The sequence below is a fragment of the Triplophysa rosa genome, linkage group LG21, assembly GCF_024868665.1.
Source record: "Triplophysa rosa linkage group LG21, Trosa_1v2, whole genome shotgun sequence".
NCBI classification, from domain to species: domain Eukaryota; kingdom Metazoa; phylum Chordata; class Actinopteri; order Cypriniformes; family Nemacheilidae; genus Triplophysa; species Triplophysa rosa.
Window position 1 is genome coordinate 7633734 of NC_079910.1, and position 19660 is coordinate 7653393.

The window sequence follows — 19660 nt, forward strand, 5'->3', positions numbered from 1 at the left end:
TAAAATTGTTCACTCAGGTCACATAACTGATTAATTTTGAACACGGCAGGAAATGTGTGAAAATATTACATTAGATGAAAGTTACTTCTGAATTATGCAAATGTAAAAACTAAAAGCATGTTACTCCCCCTACTGGACAACCATTCAGATATTCACAACATCTAATAGCAGCAAAACATAAACGGTCTGTAAAATTTTAAGATCTTGAGCTTCTTTCGAACATGCAGTAAATACACTTTGATGTGAAACTTGGGGCATACTTTTTTTGTCCTAATTTCCCATTATGGTCTCAAACATATCTCTTCAAAGGTAAGACTTCATACTTACGTATGCAGCAAACACGTTTAACAAAAAATGCATGCAAGTGATGCCAAACCCGCTGTAATTTACTTTAAGATGGATGCTTTTTATCTGAATCTAATTTCCATCTGCATTCATGTGATGGTGGAAACCACAGCACTTTAACATAGGAAAAACAACTTTCATCATTTTGGGCTGCATAGCAAAATAAGCACATTCTGAAAAACGGTGAACAACCTCCGAACAGAAATTCTGAAATTAAAAACAAAAAAATGGCTCCAACATCCCCGTTCACCTTTGCTTCTGCATTTAGTTGAGACGTCGGTCTAGGCAAGTGGAGTCCTGCTGTCTGGAGTGAGGAGATGATAGTGGCTGATGAACCATATGTTGACAGTGTACATTCCCAGCATGGAATCTAGCATCTAGAATGTCCAGATGGTCTGAGACACTGCACACTCATTACACATCCCATGCAAAAAACAGTGCAAGAACACAGGTCTTAAAAATGCCAGTGAAAAGCCATAAATCCGATTCATACAGGTGTTCAATAACTGGACAAGATTTCCTCGAACGTCTCAGAATGAAGAACAGAACTTTTAATACTTGGAGCACCTGGGCACATGTGAAGTTAGTTTCGATGGACATTTATTTTATATATTTTAACCGATAAATGATGTTTGCTCCTACATGTTAGTGCAAATGGTGTAAGGCATATATCATAAACACCACTAGAGGACACAGTGGGCTCATTTTATGCATTTATTTATGTAGCAATTTACTTTCTGATTAGCTGCTGAGAGGCTGCATCAGCAGTTGGGCAATAACCGCACAAGTCTGAGCCTCTGCGGTTTAACATCTCAGTCCTTCACTTCTTAAATCTGTGTGATACTCTCCAAAAATACCACAAAGGTTGCCTAAAAATGACCCCCTTCTGAAAATCCATGCACGTCTGCAGGTTCACCAAAACCTCATTTCATGTTCTCTCCCTCCCTCCCTCGTCCACCCCCTCCCCAAAATTACAGTTCCCATTTGCAAAGCTAGTGAGGTCACACATTAGCATCAGAGGACAATCAACTTTTTTCTTTCCCAGAGAGACGCAACCACCTTCTTTTACACACACAAAAGCCATCTCTCCTTTTTAAACAGCCAGAGAAGAACAAAAAAAGATTTAACATAATAAACTCCCAAACCTTTTGTACAGAGAAACCAAACTAAATGGAGAAAATCTTTATATTAGTCCGCAGATATCCTCTGTAATCCGCTCTCAGGCTCTGTAATGTAAGAAGGAATTGAGACACATACCAAATACAGTTCGGTGTGTCGATGAGAGGCTCTGTGTGTAGTAGGCAAAATCTGTCACTCGTCTAGCCGTCCAACTGTTTGTTTTATGTGGATTAGAAGTAGATCTTGGCCTTGTGTTTGATAGTGTGAATATGCATGTGTGTGTCATAAGTTAACAACATGTAAGTCTACATCCGTGTTTGTGTGTGGGGGGGACATTAGGAGAATCTCTAGGCCAGTCCAAAGCCTTCAGAACATTCCTGAATGGCCAGCAGCAGCATGTGTCTTAACTTCTCATAGCTCTCATACGCTGGGAGGTCCAACTGGTTAAAGCTGGGAAACACAGGTAAAATAAAGCCAAGTTAGCCACCGAGCCATGTCTTACACTAATAAATATTTACTACAGAACTCAATTTATGGGAATGTAAAATTAAATATATAATAAGGATGTGGCACATCCAATCAGATTTTAGAGATGGGAATAGGGCTGTCACGATTATGAAATTTGATTGACGATTAATTGTCTAATAAATCATTGCGATTACGGCGATTAATTGTCTGTTTTAGGGCTTTGGCGATTATGACGATTAATTGTCTGTTTTAGGGCTTTGACATTTAATTCTCATTCATTTTTGATTCAGCGATTGAATTTTCTTGGAAATACATCGGAAAAAATTGGGTCATCATATATTTAAGGTTTAGGCTTTTACTGTCAATAATACAACCACCAAACACTTGTAAATGAAGTAAATTGATCAGGTGTGAATTGAAGCCACCATTAAAATTTGATTTCAAATTTTTTCTCACTTGCAAGACTACAGTAAAATTTTACTTGTGTGTTAATGAAATTTTGGTAGACTGGTTTTCACACTGAGATTTGCTTAAATAATATTAAATTGTACTGCAGGTAATTTGTATATGTTTTAGTTTTTTTTTAGTGATTGTGTTGTGGTGGTACATTTTACAAGTATTACCATGCTTTAGTAACAATACATACACTGCAATATGCAGATGCACTACAGCTCCCCCTAGTGTCTTCTATAGAGATGTGCAATAATTGCGATGATCTGAAATCATCGCGATGAGGTCAAACAATCGCGATGAGACGATTATTTAATAATCGTGACAGCCCTAGATGGGAATGCATGCTTCTATAACAAATTTGTCGGATTTTTGATAATCAAGGCACTGGTGTTCATTTACCATGTGTGTGCAGAGGGCAGACGTTCAGTGGAACGATCATCCCGGTGAATCTGGAACTTCTGAATACCGTTCATTCCCTCCAGAGCAGCGAAGCCCTGCAGAGGTACTTTGGATGTGCCTGTAACGAACTGCAGGAATTTGGCCCGGTCAGCCTGGTCAAAGGATCGTAACGCGCGCCAGAACCACTGAATCTGCGCAGAGAGAGAAGACAGAAAAACAATACCGAGTCAAATAACACTAGCAATTATAGATTTTAACTTGCAATTATATAACTTGGAACTTCAGGAAACTAAAATTGTAAATCATATGTATTTCTTCTGCATGGTCATAGTTACGAGCAGAGAAACTTTTTGTAAATGGAGAAATTTTGATAGCCTTTTTTGATAAACTTTTGATAGCAATTATGAATAACTTTTAGAATGAATGTGCAGAAATGTCTCTTGCACCACACCCTAATGTATGCTATATGAATGGATTTACCTGGATAGAGCTGGACTGATATTTGTGGTATTCTGTATTGGCCTTGAGGTCGTCAATGTCTATAGTGGGCAGGCCAGAGATGAGCAGCTCCAGCTCCTGCTCTGTAAAGATGGAGATCAATCTCTTGGGGATGATCTCATAAAAGCCCTCCAGGAAGGCGGCCAGCTGCTTTCGAATTGCACCTGCAAAGCAAAAAGATGCTTCAGTCTCTTGAGACAGGTTCTTTAACACCCCCACGTTACTTACCAGAAGTGACGTTTGTTAAAGTGTACACTCACCTGTCATCTTCATCTGGCAGACCAGATGCACATATTCCTTCTTGTTCTCCTCAGTGACGACGATGTTGGCACCATTGGCCTTCAGATCCCTCACTTCACACACGCCAAACTCCTGGACCTGCGAGTGTAAAAGATGTAATAATGTAGTAATAGTAATAACCATGCCTGTTAATCCCAAATTTAAATCCAGGCAAATCTTTATATTTTATTATAGGTATTTTACTCAAATACAGTCTGTACCTCTGTGCTGAATGTCAGCTCATAGCCCAGAGTAGACACATCATTCTCTAACAAGTAAACAAGACCTTGAAAGAAGGGATAGTCCTCACTTTCCATGTCTGTATACCTGCGGGACACATTCAAAATACAGTTTAGATTAACTGACTACTAGTAGCAATACTTAAACTGCAGGTTAATTGTAAAAAGCATCTTGTGCTTCAAAAAAAGAAAAACATCCATTACCAAGAATCTACATCACATTTTTCTAAATACTGCATTGTAGTAATATAAGCAGCAATCTAAACAAACTGGTGCCGATGAAGATAACTTGCACTTGTACCTGACGCTCTTGCCCAAAATATGCTTGTAGAAGCTACGTGTGAAGTAGCACTCTAAAAGCCTGTTGTCATAGACAGCCTTGGCCACCACACGGCCCACAAACTTAAAGTAGCTGAGGTGGTTGGGGTTGCAGTGAGAGGAAGGGTTGATGGTGTAGGTGACCCGGTCACCAGGAGATGTGCGGAACAGGGCGTACATGGGGTTGAACATCTCCCTGGAGATGATCATGTACCACTCCCTCAACAGACCGCCTGCATCTTGACCCTCTTCCCCTTCAAATACTATATACCTGCAGACAAAGAGGACCAAAGAGAATGAAAAGAGAGAACAAATAATGAAAACCACTGTTTTGAGAATGAAGGATAAAATAAAAAAGTCCAGGGTAAAGGCAGGCCCCACTGTGGTCCACTGGTTGTCTGCATATCTATATACACGTATGAAATTCACAGCAAACTCCCTGTGGCTCACAATTTCATGGCTATGTAGTCAATGTTGGTATGTCTGGTTTATGCCCGTTTTTGCAAGACAGTGTCATAAATTAATATAAATATATACAAAAACACTATGGAAGGCCTGCTTGTAGCCAGCTTTAAAGGAAAGTGTATGCTTGTGTAAAAAATGAGAAAGAGTGGGAGATTTACAGTCTATTCTTCATGTCCTCTGGGCTCTTGCGGTGCAGCTCTCTGTAAGAATCTTCAAAGACGTGGTCTCTTCTTACATGAACTGCCATATCCTCTTTCCTCAGCCCCTCATCCAAACGCTCCAACTCCTGGCGGAAATACCTGAGAGAGACACTTATTAGATAAAGCCTCAACCCAGAAAAACAAAGTTGCAGACTAAAAGACTAAACCAAGTAAAGGAAAAACCTCATATGATAAAATAAATTTAGATTATATTTTATATAAAGGAAAAGAAGCCTAATTTTGTGCCAATACTTATTTTTTAGCATTGTGGCATTTTCATGACAGATCCCCCTAGACTCAATACAGTAATGTGTTTTACTTCAGTAGTTTTTATGTAATTCGCCTTTACAACTTGTAAATTTTTCTATTAAATTATTTAAAAGCAATGAGAAATTTAGGAAACATTAAAAAATGAGATACAAAAATCTAAAATGAGCTTTAGGTACAAATTTTTTTTTTTTATTTAGACTTTAGGGGTGAAAAATGAGCAGGACCCTCAGCAGGTTTTGCAAGACTCCCCTTCAGTCATTTTTTGAAGCAGCAGTTTGGAAAAACGTTACACTGTGAGACAGAAAGAGTAAAAAGAAAAAATCAACATAACATCTCGGAAATCAAGGGTCTTACTTGCGTTTCACATCAAAGTCTAAGATGCGGATATAGTCGACCAGAACAGCGAATGGCCCATCTGCCAGGTGAGTGGTGGACTGACGCAGGATCTGATTCAGCACTGTGCGGTGTGTCTCTGTTAAAGAGAAAGAGAGAGTTCATACTGAGGATAGGCTTCATCAGTATTCAACAACCGCTCTCCTCCATCCTCCATATGGGAGCAAGCGACAGCTTGTGTCTGACTGGCTCACCAGCAAAACGCAGGAACTTCTGTGTGTCTGGAGGCAGGTTGGAGGAGATGTGCATGGAGGAGGGCTCTCTAGAGAAGAAGGGGTCCAGGGAGGAGGGGGTGGCGGGAGTGAGAGGGGCCGGGGATAGCGGAGGAGGCTCGTCCTTGATGTGTGACAGCTGACTCTCCCGTGTGTCTCGAACTGGTGGTTTGCTTTCGCGCTCTGTTGCGTGAACCAGGAAAAAGGCCTCCACCGCTGGCTGAAGCACTACAGGAGAAAATAGATTTGTCAGTGTCAAATAATTACTTTTAGTCAAGCTGTTGAGATGTTATATTTCGTACCCAAGACTGCATGCTGGTCGTGAGACTCCTCAAGCTCCTTCAAGCACTCTCCCAGCATGTCCCAGAGCTCATCCAATAAGAGCTGCTCGCTCAACAGTGGCAGGTCAGGCAAACGTTCCTCCTGTTCCTGTTGACTGCTGCTCTCTTCACCTACACACACAAAACACCCTCTCTATAACATCTGCTATTTAATGTTTTTAATGATGCATACGAAACTGTAAATGGGACGTTTTATATAAACAGTTAAAAACATGACTTTACTTAAAATGTGGTTAAATGAACAAAATGTAGATTAATTCTGTACAGGCCTCCTGCACATACTAGATTTATATATTATTGTATAATACACACCGCTCCATATACTACAAATTTCCAACATAAAAAACAATAAAGCAAAGAAACTGTCCTCCATTTCAGATTATATGTAATGAAATCAACTTTAGATGTTCCAATTACTCTGAGAAACAACTTAAATAACTGATTTTAAGGCCTAACCTAGCGCTGCCTGGTCCTGTGCTAAGGGTGAGGGCTGGTCCACATCCATGGGCGAATCGTCCCTTTGGGCTGCTGGGGGCTCAGCAACAGAGTGCACCTCCGACTGGACCGGGGAACCAAGGAACAAGGTGAGATTCATGACAGAGCATTCAGACAAAAAGAGTAATGTGTGTAATGTGGGGGGGGGGAGGTGTGATAGGGTAGCCCCAGACTGAAACCAAAAGCAAGGTTGGAGACAAAGTAGCATGCATCAAAACATTCAGATTTGCAGCAGGGGATGGGGGCTGGAATGAGGCTCATGCACAGAAGCATTGACGGCAAGCCAAAAAAAAAACAATGACAAAACCAGACATGCCAGAGAGGAGAACTCAGAAAGCTGGATGCAACACTAAACAAAATATAACACGGCACCATCACTGGTACAAAAACAGGCTTTCTGCATTAAATGCAGCACAATGCAGTGAGGCAAAGCAGTGGAGAGGAAGTACAGAGAGATCTGGGCTGAGAAAAGGGTCACGGGTAGGTTTTATGACAAAGACTGCCCACAGCTGTGCTCCAGTGACAAACGGTGTTCAGATGTCTGATCATTAGGAGCACTGAGGTAGAAATATTAGAGGCTATGTAGTTTTGAATTGCAAGCAAATGGGAGATCATACAAGACTTACTTGTATCATGACATAGGGCTTGTTGATGTATTTAAAATGACTAGTAGGCAACATTGTCAATACCGCAGTGATTTTGATTTGAATGCTCTTTGGCCAATGTGCCTTTTTTAGATCTTGGCTGCATGTTAGATGTGTGCCCTTTGTCTCCCCTTGGTGTTTATTGCCATTTGTTACATTTAAACAAAATTAAACATTCGAAAACATTTTAGTAACTTTATGGCAAATATAAACTGTGAATGTCTTTAAAAGTCAATATAATATAAACGTGTATTTGCCCAGCCTTAGTAACAAATGTGAATAAATTGACGTTAGAGGCTCTGGACACCGGTATCTGAATGTGTGTGTGGGTGAATAAATCAGTAGCAGTCTGCCTGCTGTCAGTGTGGCCCATGCTAACCGTGGCTGCGCTGGCCGTGCCAGCGGGGGGGTTGTTGGTTGCAGAGGTACTGGGGGCAGACGATCCAGCCACAGCCACAGCAGCGGATGCAGCAGCAGATACAGCAGCAGCGGAAGAGGATGCAGATGAAGAGGGTGGGGGGGCCTGCTGTAGACGGCGTGCCCTCTGCCCCTCTCTCACCATCTGAATGATGGCGTCTGCTTCAGCCTCTAGCTGACGGACCGCAGCCTGGATACTGCTGGCCGAGCCCAGACTGGTCGAACCTGCGCAAAGGAGAAGAGACACCAGAGACATGAAGAACTTGCAAAAAGATTTAATCCCGAGACGAGCTGTCAACAGGGCTCAATGAGAACAGCGACTAAAAGCTTCAATGTGAAGCGTGGAAATGTTCTTAAAAGATTTGAGAAGGCCTGTGCTGAAGAGTGTTTTTCACTTACTCAGTCTTCCTCCGGTCTGCTTGGCTTTCTTGTTAGCGCGCCGTGTGTCCTCCCTAAGCTGGATGATGACCTGCAGCACACGCAGGAAGAACTTCTGCGTCGAGGTCTTGGACGTGAGCGAGCTCATGCAGGGTAGCTGCAGCTCGCGGCCGCCTAGCGTGCGCTTCTGAGCAGCCACAATCACTACACTCTCAGAGCCATCAAACCTGTGACCCCAACAGGACCCAATGCAAAAGACTGTTATTGTAATAATCACCTTTGTGAAGAATACAGGTCCTGCAATGGCTTTAAACCCTTTTTTTAATGTGGCAAAAACTTTTTTAATGTGACTTTTTTCCCCAAAACATTAGATCAATATAAAAGCAAACACTTTTCATTGCTTCACAATTGGACACAGAAAGGACCGTAGAAGGTCCAACACAACAGGCTGAAACTCTCTCCTCACCTGCTGGTCATCTTGCCCCTGAGCCGTGTGGTGATGGATGGGTCGTCATGAGACGCTTCAGGAGACTGAGCATCAGCACGTGCTCTTCTTTGTTGCTCCAGGTTATACTCCCTCAATTCTGCCAGTAAAGTGCCTACAGCGAGGGAGAGAGAGACAAAGACAGAGGGCATGACCACAAGCAAATAAAGAAAAAGAGTATTTTCTCTAAACGATCTTAAATTCTAACTTGGACAACACAATGTCCACCAAACTTACATATCAATAACTAGCAACTTGACCAACAATCACAAAGCTAATTTACATGAAGCTTACAAGCATAGAAGAAAATATTCCTAAGCATCTGTGATGGTGAAAAACGAGGGTCATACTACATGAAAAATCATTAGCAAAGTGATACTGACCAATTTGTTTGCAAAGTGTGTATCCGAGGTGACGTGCCCCGCTGAGAAGCAGTTTAAGGACTGTATCTCGGGTCTGACCATCCCCTCTTGACAGCTGCAGCAAGATGTTGGCCGCGTCCTCCAGACCTTCCTCTGAACACGAGTGGGATGTCAGCACCTGGGCACAAACCATGAGGAGTTACAAATCAGACTGCTGAGATGGGCCAAAGGAGCCCAGGATTAACATCTCATGTGCACATCAAATACCTCCACAGAGAGCTGCAGCTGTTTCTCGGTTAGTCCAGTAGAGGCCAGTTTGGCGTCGTTGTCCGTGCTGCTAACTGCTGGTTTCTGTTTCCCTGCTGAAATAGCGATAAAGTACTGTAAAGTACTGTATTACCAAAACATTGGGCTGCAGATTATCAAGGATTACACAACACTCCGGAATACTGAATGACATGACTGCCCCTTTCTTGTGAATGCATCCAATTTTATCTCAGTGGAAATAGTCACTTTAAAATGTCGATGTAATTACAAAACAAAACAAAACAAAACAACAATGCCAGTTGCTTTAGGTTGTCAAGCCCTGCTAAAATTCTGTAGGGGAAAAAAAGCTCACCAGCAAAACTGCTAGTTGCGGTGGTGCTGCCTGCAACAGCAGCTGCTGTAGTGACTGGTTGAGAGGGCACCGATACCATGGAGCTCTGTGTAACAGGTGCCGCTGAGATGGTGGTTGACCCTGCTGTGGCTTGGGTGGCAGGGGCAGCGGGGGTGGCAGTTGGGGCCTGAGGCACTGGGTGGCTGGCTGGAACCTCTGTGGCCTTGTTGTCAGGCAGAGCGATGGAGATAAGAGAAAGCAATCTGAGAAGTTTCTCAGTGAGGAGCGAGCTACGACGGATCACAGGGTGGGACAGCATGTTCATCAGCTGTCCCAAGGGAGACACCTCAAGGCTAAACAGTGCCCCTTCTGTCTCACCAGCACCTCCTAGAGGGACAGTCTTCATGGAGGCCTTGCCCTTACGGCTCACATTCATGTTGTCCAGCTTGACCAGGAGATCCCAGAAGTCAGTGGAGATGCCCAGGGACTGTGGGGATCCTGAGCAGGAGCTAAGGGAATTGTGGGTAGAAGAGGGATTGCTTAGGTTGGCTAAGGAATTGCTCTGGCTGGTGCTGCCTGATCGACAGCTTCCGCTGGCAATCTGCGTTAAACTGCCACAGAGACGTGGATCCAATTCGGATGACAAAGAGGACAGCAGGTCCTTACAGCGCTGCTGAGTGAAGTGACTAGGGAACACCTAAAAGAAATAAGAGAGACACTTTAAAAGAATACATTGGCAAGTGCCTTTGCAAAATATGCCTCCTTTAGGAAGCATCCAAAATTAACACTTGCCAAGTAACAAATTAGATATTGACACTTTGCTTGTAGCTTAAATGATGCTCTTGTACCTTGGCCAGTTGTATAAGGGTGTCCAGTACATGTCGACAGACAACAGGAGCTGCCTGTGGGTGGATGTGAACCGTTGATCCACCTCCTGCCGAAGAACAGGCCACTCCTGCTCCTGAAACTCCACTTCCAAGCCCTCCCGAGCCCATGCCTCCTCCCGTTGAATGTCTCTCTGCATGCTTCCTGCCCGACGCTCGTTGGATCTGAAAGATGTTGGTCCTGCATCCCAGAGCTGCATCCATGGATACAGACAGCCAGGAGAGCTGACTGGAACTGCGCGATTCCACTCTGTTCAACAGCTCTAGAGAGGAAGATGAGGATGATGCTACACTTGCCTGCGGGGATGAAGAGGAGCCTTTTCCACCACCAGAAGAGCTCTGGGCAAGTGAACGTTTGCCACGGGACTCTTCTATGCGTGTGGTCTCCAGGCAGAGCTCGCTCTCGCTGCTGCGCTGCAGGATGGACAAGAGACTGCGAATAACCCAGCCACGTGTCTGGGAGTGGTAGCACAAGTTACGCAGCACTCTGTGGAGACGGCTGGTGTTCAGCTTGGGCTCATCCACAAACAGCAGCACTAGTAGGCAAGACAGTGCCTCATGGTCCAGTAGGAGACGTCCCCGAAGGCGCAGGAGCGAATCGACATTAGAACTAGAAGGGCTAAATTTCACAACAAACAAAAGGTTTATGAGAAACGCACTGCAAAACATACTGCACATGATCAATTCAAAAATACTTTCAGGCTGTATTTCAAAGTGTGTTCTATTCATCTTCACTAAACTCACCGGCTGTGATTAGCGCTTCCTCCCATTTGAAAAGTCCCTCCTCTTTGCACGGCCAGTCGAGTGTACTGTACCCCACGGTTGCCACCCAGTCGGCTGGTGAAGGCAGGGGAGCGTAGAATGGCGGACAGGGCTGAAGAGGAACTGTGCCCAAACAACCTTTCGTGCATCAGCTGTCTCTGCCTGGCTTCCTGTTCTCTGCGAAGTGCTGCAGCCTCTGCTGCGATGTCTGGGGGCATGACCGCCAACACACTGTCTTCCATGTCCTCCAACACAGACCGACGCAGCTCAGAGGGCAGGGTCTGGATGAACGTAACGGGGTCCAGAGGTTGATCGCCCAGCGGGGGTTGCTGGGATAACTCACGCCTCTGCTGCTCAGCACGCTGCTGGGCCAAGACCTGGAGACAGAAAAATCATAGGCACGTTTTTTATTTTTTCAAGTTTTCAGAACATAAGTTAAACGTAGTATACACATATTTAAAAAACAATGGGACCATAATCTGCATAACGCAAAAATAAAACAGGATGAAATCCTACAGATTTTTATATTTTTAATCCCCATGAAATCACAGCAGGCGCATGTGATGGATGCTGTCATTCTCTCATACCTCCTCCTGAATTGCAGGTGGCAAAGCAGCCAGGAACTCTGGGCTGACCTCCGTCACACCCGGCCCACCACCCAGCAGAGCAGCAGCTGCAGATGGGAGTGTGGAGGCCACAGGAGGGCGAGAAGGGGGTCTAATCCCAAGCTGGTTCTGAAGAACCTCCCGACGGATGTCCTCGGGCAGTGCAGCCAAGAAAGAAGGGTCCACACCTTCTGGCAGGTTAATGCCTGTAGGGCAGTGACCAAAAACTATGTCAAAGTCTGGTGCTATGGCATACATAGAATGGCTCTCTATATATCAATCACTGACCTGCCAGAGGGTCTTCCTCCTCATTGCTGGTGGATGGGAGGGGCTCCTCTTGGATGGCTTGTGATTGGCTATCTGCACTGTCACTTCGAGGCATGGTCTCACCAGGAGAAGAAACCGACGTTGAGCTAGAAAAACCACCACAAAAGTTGAAACCAAAAGATTTCTTCCAAAGGTCAAAACTCCAAGTTTATCATTTCTTATCCAACCCCTTTATTTTTCCGGCGCAATTACTTTGAATTAACGGCTTACCCTGTTTCTGCATCTGTCTGCCTGTCTGTGAGCCCGCTGTCACCACTTCCTGACAGTTCCTGAGACATGTGATTGGGTGGGACTGAGCTTGCTGCTGGCTCTTCCTGCGTTCCTGAGGCAGGACTGCTCGTATCCATGGGCGAACCCTCAAGCTGTGATACACCCACTGGCACAGGCTCTGAGCTCTCAGCAATATCTGGACTGAGAGAAGCTGAGACAGAGACAGCAGGGAAGCTCCTGTCAGTATAAATCAACTTGATAGGACATTTCAAAAGTATCGCAAAATGAGGAAAATACATGCAGTAGTTGCATGTAGAATGCAGTGGGATTAAACTAGTATTTTGACATTTGTAGAAACAGTTTTTGGTATACTGACGTGCAACATGGGATCCACCTGGACATGAATGGTACTCCACATAACCACAGTGTGTGAATTCAGACTTAACAGGATTCAAAGTTAATCTACCTTCCCTGACTGCATCCAATGCTCCTCCTCCTGCTCTCTCACCAATAGTGGGTGCAGGTGACATCTCCATCTGAGATGCTTCTGCCTCACAATTCGGCCTATCGGGTGCAGAGAGCTGAGGAAGCCCAGCCCCTGCCAAGGCCCCCTGAGAATCAGGATTCGAGTCAGCCAGCAGCAGCTCTGCGATTGGCTGGTGCACCTGCTGACTGATAGCTGTCTCCAGGGACACGATGGCTTGCTCGTGGAGTGCAGGGGTGGTTGGGGTAACTTCTCCTGAAGGGGGCGCTGTGAGAAATCCCTCAGAGGCGTGAGGAGGGTCCAGACAGGAGGACACCCCACCCTGGGCTTGTTCTCCTTCTGACCAGACAGAAAATTAAGAAATGAATGCCATTAACATTACATCAATATAATAAAGGTCATTACTGTGACTGCAGCTCTGAAACACAGGCTGTATGTGTAAGGTCTGCAGTGAGGAAGGCAGTAAATTGTATAGTTATCTCCTTCGAGGGCCACACGATACTGATCCCCAACAACAACACAACTTACTACCTCACCACAACACAGCCACTGTGGGTTCACTCAGTCAGAAAATCACTATTCATACACAAATTACAAACATTGGCAAAATAATAACCTGATGTAATGTATTGTAAACTCATTAACATTAAACCCTTTTGCGCACACACACTTGTTATTCATAACGGAGCAGTTGCCTGGCAACAATTGACTGATTAAGCAATTGATTGTTGCTTAGCAGCAGTTGCCGCAGGGATGGAAGAAGGTGAGAAGATCATCCAGTTGTCGAGCGGTTACCGTGGGAAAGACAGTAGACTGTATAGTTATCTCCCAGATCTGGTGTGATCCTAAAACTATACAAACTACTACCTCACCCCACAGCCCGCAGAAGAACTCATCCAGAACTTTAATTCTTCATCTAATACACAACAAATTTTTTCCAATATCTCATTCTAGCAGTTTAAGATTTGACCTCTAAATAAAACATTAAAAAAAATATGAAATATTCCTCAATATTATCACGAACTTCACTAACAAAAGCACAAAAGATGCAACGCTATACCTGCTGTGTTTTCGCCCACGCCATTTACGGTTCCAATTGCTGAGCCCTGTGGGAAATAAAAGCAACTTATCAACACTTGCTTTGAAATGCACATTAAATTTGGCATGTGACCTGTCCCCTGACTCATATCTCTGTCCCTGCCCCAATTCAATACAGACGGAATCCAATTCACGCTGCAAATATGTCCTTTCATTCTCTCCTCTAATTCTCAATCTCTCTTACCTGCAGACTCTGCTCCTGGGTCTCCTCGTCTGCTGAAAAAGTCTCATTGTGTTTGGCTGTCTCCTCTTCTTCTGCCAACTGTCTCCTCCTCTTCTCCCTGCGTTCTTCTAGCTCCTCATCACGCAAACTCTCCAAGTGTTGCAGGATGGGCACCTTTACCACTGTGAGACAAGAACACCACACATGCATTTGGAATCAGAGTGTTTGGCAAACAACAGGTGTCGTACTATATTCATTCCGAGATGGTCTCACCCGCCACACAGTCATGCATGCTCTCAGCATCCAGAACTTTACACTCATCAGTCCATCTAGTTAAGGCAGTTGGTATACTGGAAAGGGTGCCTGCAGAAAAGAAGGGTTTAGTATGTGCATCTGTAACCATTAGCTGAAAGCAGCGTGTCTGTGGGTGACTCACCGGCTTGTCCTCCAGTGCTGCTCTGCTCATGAAAGAAGTCGTCCAGTAGTTCGTCGTCTGAACGGGCGATAATGTGCACGTCCTCGTTGCCCACCAGAAGACGGGCACGTCCTCTGGACTGCAGAGGCAGAGAGCTAGATAGCTGTAGGATATCAGCCGCAGCACTGGGACCCAATAATCTGAGACACAAACACATGACAAAATTTGTTTACGAAGTAGGGTTCAGTTTTTGTGCCAACAAAGCAGAATTTCAGGTTCAGGTTTCCACTGAAACTCCAGTTCATTTGGGACACCTCACCTCTGCAGGATGAGCGGAGGGTTGGGTTGGCGGTTTCCAGGGTAATGTACATGGATGGTGTGTCCTGTGTTGGCTGTGAGCTGGCGGAGAGAGCGTTGGCTGCGGCCCATGCCCTGAGCCAATCTGCTACTGGTGCCTGATCCTCCTAGAGTCAGAGAGCCGTGGTCGGCGTGACGCACCATCAGAGGATGAGAACTGGGTATATTTCCTGGTGACGGAGGGATGTCAGCTGAAATGTACAAAAGACAAAAAGAAAAACATTAAATCAAATAAAAAAAAAGAGGTATACTTTGGCATTCCCAGCAAATTTGACAACCAAATAATACCTTAATCTTATTAGTGGCTAAAAACTAAAATAACCCTTAATGACTAACCTGATGTTGAGAACATGTTATCGAACTCTATGATGAGGTCATCATCGCGGTCAAATCTTTCAAAACGAATGTGTGGCGCCGCATTAATATCAGGAAAATCTTCATCCAACTCCATTTCTGAGCCCTCATCATCATCATCCTCATCGCCCTCTTCGTCATCCTGAAGATAAAGAGCAGAAGCTAGTGAGGACCATTTCTACCCTATCACATGACTGAGAACATGTTGCGTTTATATTTTAATCAGCTATTACCTGATCCTCCTCCTCCTCTTCCTCCTCCTCCTCCTCTTCATCCTGACTGTCCTCATCCTCGTTACTGCCGCTGGAGTCTTCCTCTTGTGTGTGCTCTTCATCCTCTGGCTCCAGAATGTTCATAGAGTCTAGATCAGCAAAGAGAGCAAATCATTGAAGAACACCTTCTACAAGACAGATGTCACAATTTGAGGAGCAAGAAGAAAGGGTTAAAGAAATTCCCAGCATGGACCAGAGACTGGCCACACAACATGACAATTTCCCAAAAACTTTATACAGAGACAGGTTTTAATAAGTAATTTGCTAATAAAATTGAGGTGGGGACTCATCAGGGTGAAAAAAGGTGACAACGATGCGAGACCTCTAATGCATATACATATAGACAGATAGATATCATATTTTATATATAGCTATAGACATAACTATATAACTATTACAATAATTATTACAATTTGTATTTCATATTATTCAGTGCACATAATCAGAATAGTCCATGGTCTGCTAAAAGTGTCAAGGATAGACAACCATATGAAGAGCTTATTTGCAAAACCAGATAACTCATTTAAACAACCCAATTGTTTAAATGATATTACTTGGAATGCACAACATATAAAATCTGCACAGGATGCCTGTTACCATAGTGACAGATTTAAATTTAAAGACTGCACATTTATCAACAAAGTATTATTTATTTTTACGCACGAGTTTGCGTTGTAACAACAACATTAGGTGTAATACTATCTGCAGTGCTGTACAAAACACCAAAGGCAACACTCACATGCGCGCAGTATGTTACACAAGAAATCTGGCGTTGTCTATGAACGCTTGTAGAGTATCACATACTGTATTGCAGCTATTGTGTAGACAGATCGACTGTGCGAAACATTACGAAGCAGTTTACCGTCAACTATGTTCACTCATTAGCACATTTAACGTGACAGACTACTAGCGGTCCAGTACGATACCTTTTACACATCAGGGCTTCTCTGTTAATGCGGTGATAGCGGTTGTCACAGAGTGTTAACGCACTTAACCCATAATATGTTTCTTGGGTCTGCTCCATTGCTTTCAAGGCAAACAAACCAGCGCACCTTTACCTGTTGCTAAGTGACGGTTGTGTTGAAGTAAGTCAGAAATGCACAGGTGCTGCGCAATCCGACTACATCTAATATTGATTCATGAGTTGAGTATGCGCGCTCAATCTGCTCAGCATTCAAAACATAACCCGCAAACTGGCTGGTGATTTGACATCATTGCCACAACATCTGCACATGATTCTCATAATTTCATTCACCGCGACCCCGTCCAAACACTCACATACCCCCCTCATTTTCAAAAACTCATCAGATCTACACGAATCACAATAATGACCCATTTTGGATCCAAAACGGCGAATGTCACCGAAAGGTGGCAAGTTGGCATCCCTGTGTGAAGGCCAGCTGTAGCATATAAAATGCACATACTCAAGACATAATGCATCTACCACTGTTTTACAATATGAGAGCAAATGAAAAAGTTTCATTTTTGAGGGACATTTATGGATAAATTTGTGTTTTTTTACTTCATGTCCTTTCAACTACCAAAAACACAAGTTTCTTCCCCTAGGCCATTTACAAAGTCACATCATACAGTTTTAGTTCTTAATGCAAGATTCACATCCTACCTTCTCTGTTGGCCTGCAGAGTGGAGGCTTGACTCATATTGGAAGGAGCTTCATCCATCAGCACGTCCTCTTGAGATTCGTCCTCTCCAGAACGTCCCACTGATTTACAGATAAACCATTTAGGAACACATATCCAATATACATAGTATCGCTTTGCTTGCATCTCTGCCCATGAATCAAACCACTCACCAATGATGGTGCTATTGACAGTGCCTGCATCCCTCTCCAAAAGTTCATCTATCAAATCCACCAACTCATTCTCCACCTACAAGCATACATGAATAACAAACACTGGTGAGAGAGGGCGGATTTTCAGCTGTTGATAAAACAGTATTACAATCTGCTGCACATCTAACCTGCATGGCCTGAGTGCTCAACACCTCAGGCTGCCCAGCGATCACCACCGTGTCTCCTTCGGCTTCACCATCCATCAGGTCCCCATCTGTGGCTTGACCACGGTCACGATTTTCTACTGGCCCTGCCTCACCTGCCTCTCCTGTGGACAATATGTGTCGATACATGCATTAGTACATCAGCTGGACTCCAATCGAGTTAAAATGCTTAATGATATGAGTGTTACCTTGATCCTGGGTGTTGCCGTTACTGTCCCTGACTGTGCCAACAGTGTCATGCTCTGTCTTGTTCTTGCTGGATCCCCCTTTGCCTCCAAACAGGCTGCTCGGCTGGTTCACGATTCGAGACAGAGTTTCCAAAGGCTTAAGAGCAGCATTTACGGTGTTTGCCATGTTGGGACTGTAGGAAACCAAAAGCACCAATGAGATGCATTATTGTAAAAAGCTAACAATAAATTCACTAGCATACAAATGGCCACAAATCTAAAAAGACAAAACTATTAAAAATAAGGAGACAGGGAGAGGGTGCTACCTAGATAGATCCAGACTATGAGGCACACGGGCGAGGTCATTGACAAGGCCTTTCTTGAGGAAGAGGCGGATGATGTTGTTCATGCCGTTGTGCTGGGTCTTTGCTGTGGCTGTGCTGTAGAAGCTGGAGGTAGAAGGACACGACTCCATAATGGTGCTGATGATGCACATGACTGCTTGCAAGCTGCAAAGAGAGATAAACTTCAGTTTCACTTCTGATTTCATTTCTTATAACACGGAGCAGAGAGCTACACCCACCGAGCGTGTTTCTCTGTGCCCTCTGCCATGCCCAGTGCCCTACTCAGAGCAGCTTTGACCTCATTGACCAGAGCGGCCTGGGCCTCAGTGCCTGTGCCAGCAGCAGCAAGGCTGGCCAAAAACAGACGTGCGAGTGCAGGGGTGTCCTTATCCTCAGAGTTCTGGGTGTGTGGGAGCAAGTGATCCAAAACGAACGCGAGCACGCTGCAATCCTACAAACACAAAGAGTCAAAAATGTTACAATACATGATAAAGTAAAAACTAGAATACAAAACAATGTTTTTGAGTTTAGGCAACTCCTTCAAATTTTTGACATAAAAAGTAGGCATAGTTCTTGAAATAATTTCATGGAAATGGAATACATCCATTTACATACATAATGGAAATGGGACCCACCTCCTTAATGAGTTCAGACTGGCCAGCCGTGTAGTTGTAGGAAGTGATGAGTGTTGCGATTCCCACATAGGACCGTACCAGCTCTGCCAGCAGTCTCAAGATGGTAGAGGTTGGCATCAGGGGCTTGCTGGCCTTTGCTTTAGCAGCTCTGCTCTCCTCTGAAGAAGTTCCCTTATCTCCCTCCTGCTCCTTTTTCTCTTCACGCATTTCCTCAGGCGTGGAGGCTATACAGAAGGAGAGAGAAATAAAATACAAGGGCAAGTTTAAGCAGAGAAATTGAAAAAAGCTTGGTCACAGTGAAACAATAAGGTGAATAAGCCAAGTTTGTGTGTGTGGGGCTCTCACCTTCTCCTTGAGGAGTTCCGGACTGGGAGGATTCTGCAACGGCACCATCTGCGGCAAACACCTGAGTCTGATGATGTATAATTAACAACCACAGTTAAAGGGAGTCCCACATTTCAGAGAACATGCTTCGTGATTCTCAAAGCAGCGATAGATTTTTACATTATCATGACCATATGTGTGTGTGTGTGTGTGTGTGGCCACTTTATAATGTAATAGTATTTTGTTAAGGCTTTTTGTCCACCCAGTTTGTACAATGCTGGTATATCTAACTGCTTATAATAGGGAGCCGCAGAGATGACGTATTTTTGTAGGCCAGCCCGAAAGTTAGCGCTGCAGTGGTTCCCTCGACCGAAAGCCTATGCATTTTCCCCCATAGACTTTTGGAAGATCGCAAAAAAATAAGCTCTGTGATTAACAAAGGTTTATGATGTTTTCACGTTTTGTCTATCAAGATAATCTTTACAAATTAACACAACATTTGTTACTTTTGAAGTAAAAAGCTAACATGATGCTATAAACTGACTACACTATGGTCGCAGGATATCAACGTCACCACCACCAAGTCTCTGACAACTTTTTCAAACGTTATTAATAACGTGTTTCCTGGTAAATAATTACTCCGTGAATTAATCTGCATCTTCGTTTTTAGAGATTGGTGCCCATGTTGCATTATGCGCGATGACGTATAATGTCCCCGCCAAAGGAAGTCCTAAAATGCTAACTCGCTTCCTGGGATTGCATACAAAAATAAATCATCTCTGCGGCTCCCTATAACAGTAACAGCAGGGCACGTCTTAAGTAAGAGAATTTAGGGAATCATTCATGTCCATAGCACAATAGGTGGG

General features: G+C 44.1%; 1 protein-coding gene across 1 annotated transcript in view; it reads right to left on the reverse strand.

The window, feature by feature from the left end:
* Positions 1-1045: 1045 nt before the first annotated feature.
* huwe1 (HECT, UBA and WWE domain containing E3 ubiquitin protein ligase 1) overlaps positions 1046-19660 on the reverse strand; it is a 38875-nt gene continuing 20260 nt past the window's right edge. The window contains exons 45-82 of the mRNA XM_057363197.1: positions 18816-18882; positions 18471-18694; positions 18075-18286; positions 17818-18000; positions 17513-17685; positions 17289-17428; positions 17122-17197; positions 16933-17031; positions 15270-15397; positions 15019-15178; positions 14645-14873; positions 14347-14525; positions 14184-14273; positions 13932-14092; positions 13710-13755; positions 12632-12988; positions 12166-12376; positions 11917-12041; positions 11611-11834; positions 11006-11400; positions 10226-10880; positions 9399-10074; positions 9047-9141; positions 8801-8957; positions 8400-8532; positions 7955-8160; positions 7518-7780; positions 6456-6558; positions 5961-6110; positions 5641-5886; positions 5408-5525; positions 4742-4882; positions 4102-4389; positions 3783-3888; positions 3543-3660; positions 3265-3446; positions 2785-2975; positions 1046-1914 (exon numbers count right to left, since the gene is read on the reverse strand). Coding sequence (XP_057219180.1) covers positions 1812-1914; positions 2785-2975; positions 3265-3446; positions 3543-3660; positions 3783-3888; positions 4102-4389; positions 4742-4882; positions 5408-5525; positions 5641-5886; positions 5961-6110; positions 6456-6558; positions 7518-7780; positions 7955-8160; positions 8400-8532; positions 8801-8957; positions 9047-9141; positions 9399-10074; positions 10226-10880; positions 11006-11400; positions 11611-11834; positions 11917-12041; positions 12166-12376; positions 12632-12988; positions 13710-13755; positions 13932-14092; positions 14184-14273; positions 14347-14525; positions 14645-14873; positions 15019-15178; positions 15270-15397; positions 16933-17031; positions 17122-17197; positions 17289-17428; positions 17513-17685; positions 17818-18000; positions 18075-18286; positions 18471-18694; positions 18816-18882 — 7410 coding nt within the window. The 3' untranslated portion in view covers positions 1046-1811. The remainder of the gene's footprint in view (positions 1915-2784; positions 2976-3264; positions 3447-3542; positions 3661-3782; positions 3889-4101; positions 4390-4741; positions 4883-5407; positions 5526-5640; positions 5887-5960; positions 6111-6455; positions 6559-7517; positions 7781-7954; positions 8161-8399; positions 8533-8800; positions 8958-9046; positions 9142-9398; positions 10075-10225; positions 10881-11005; positions 11401-11610; positions 11835-11916; positions 12042-12165; positions 12377-12631; positions 12989-13709; positions 13756-13931; positions 14093-14183; positions 14274-14346; positions 14526-14644; positions 14874-15018; positions 15179-15269; positions 15398-16932; positions 17032-17121; positions 17198-17288; positions 17429-17512; positions 17686-17817; positions 18001-18074; positions 18287-18470; positions 18695-18815; positions 18883-19660) is intronic.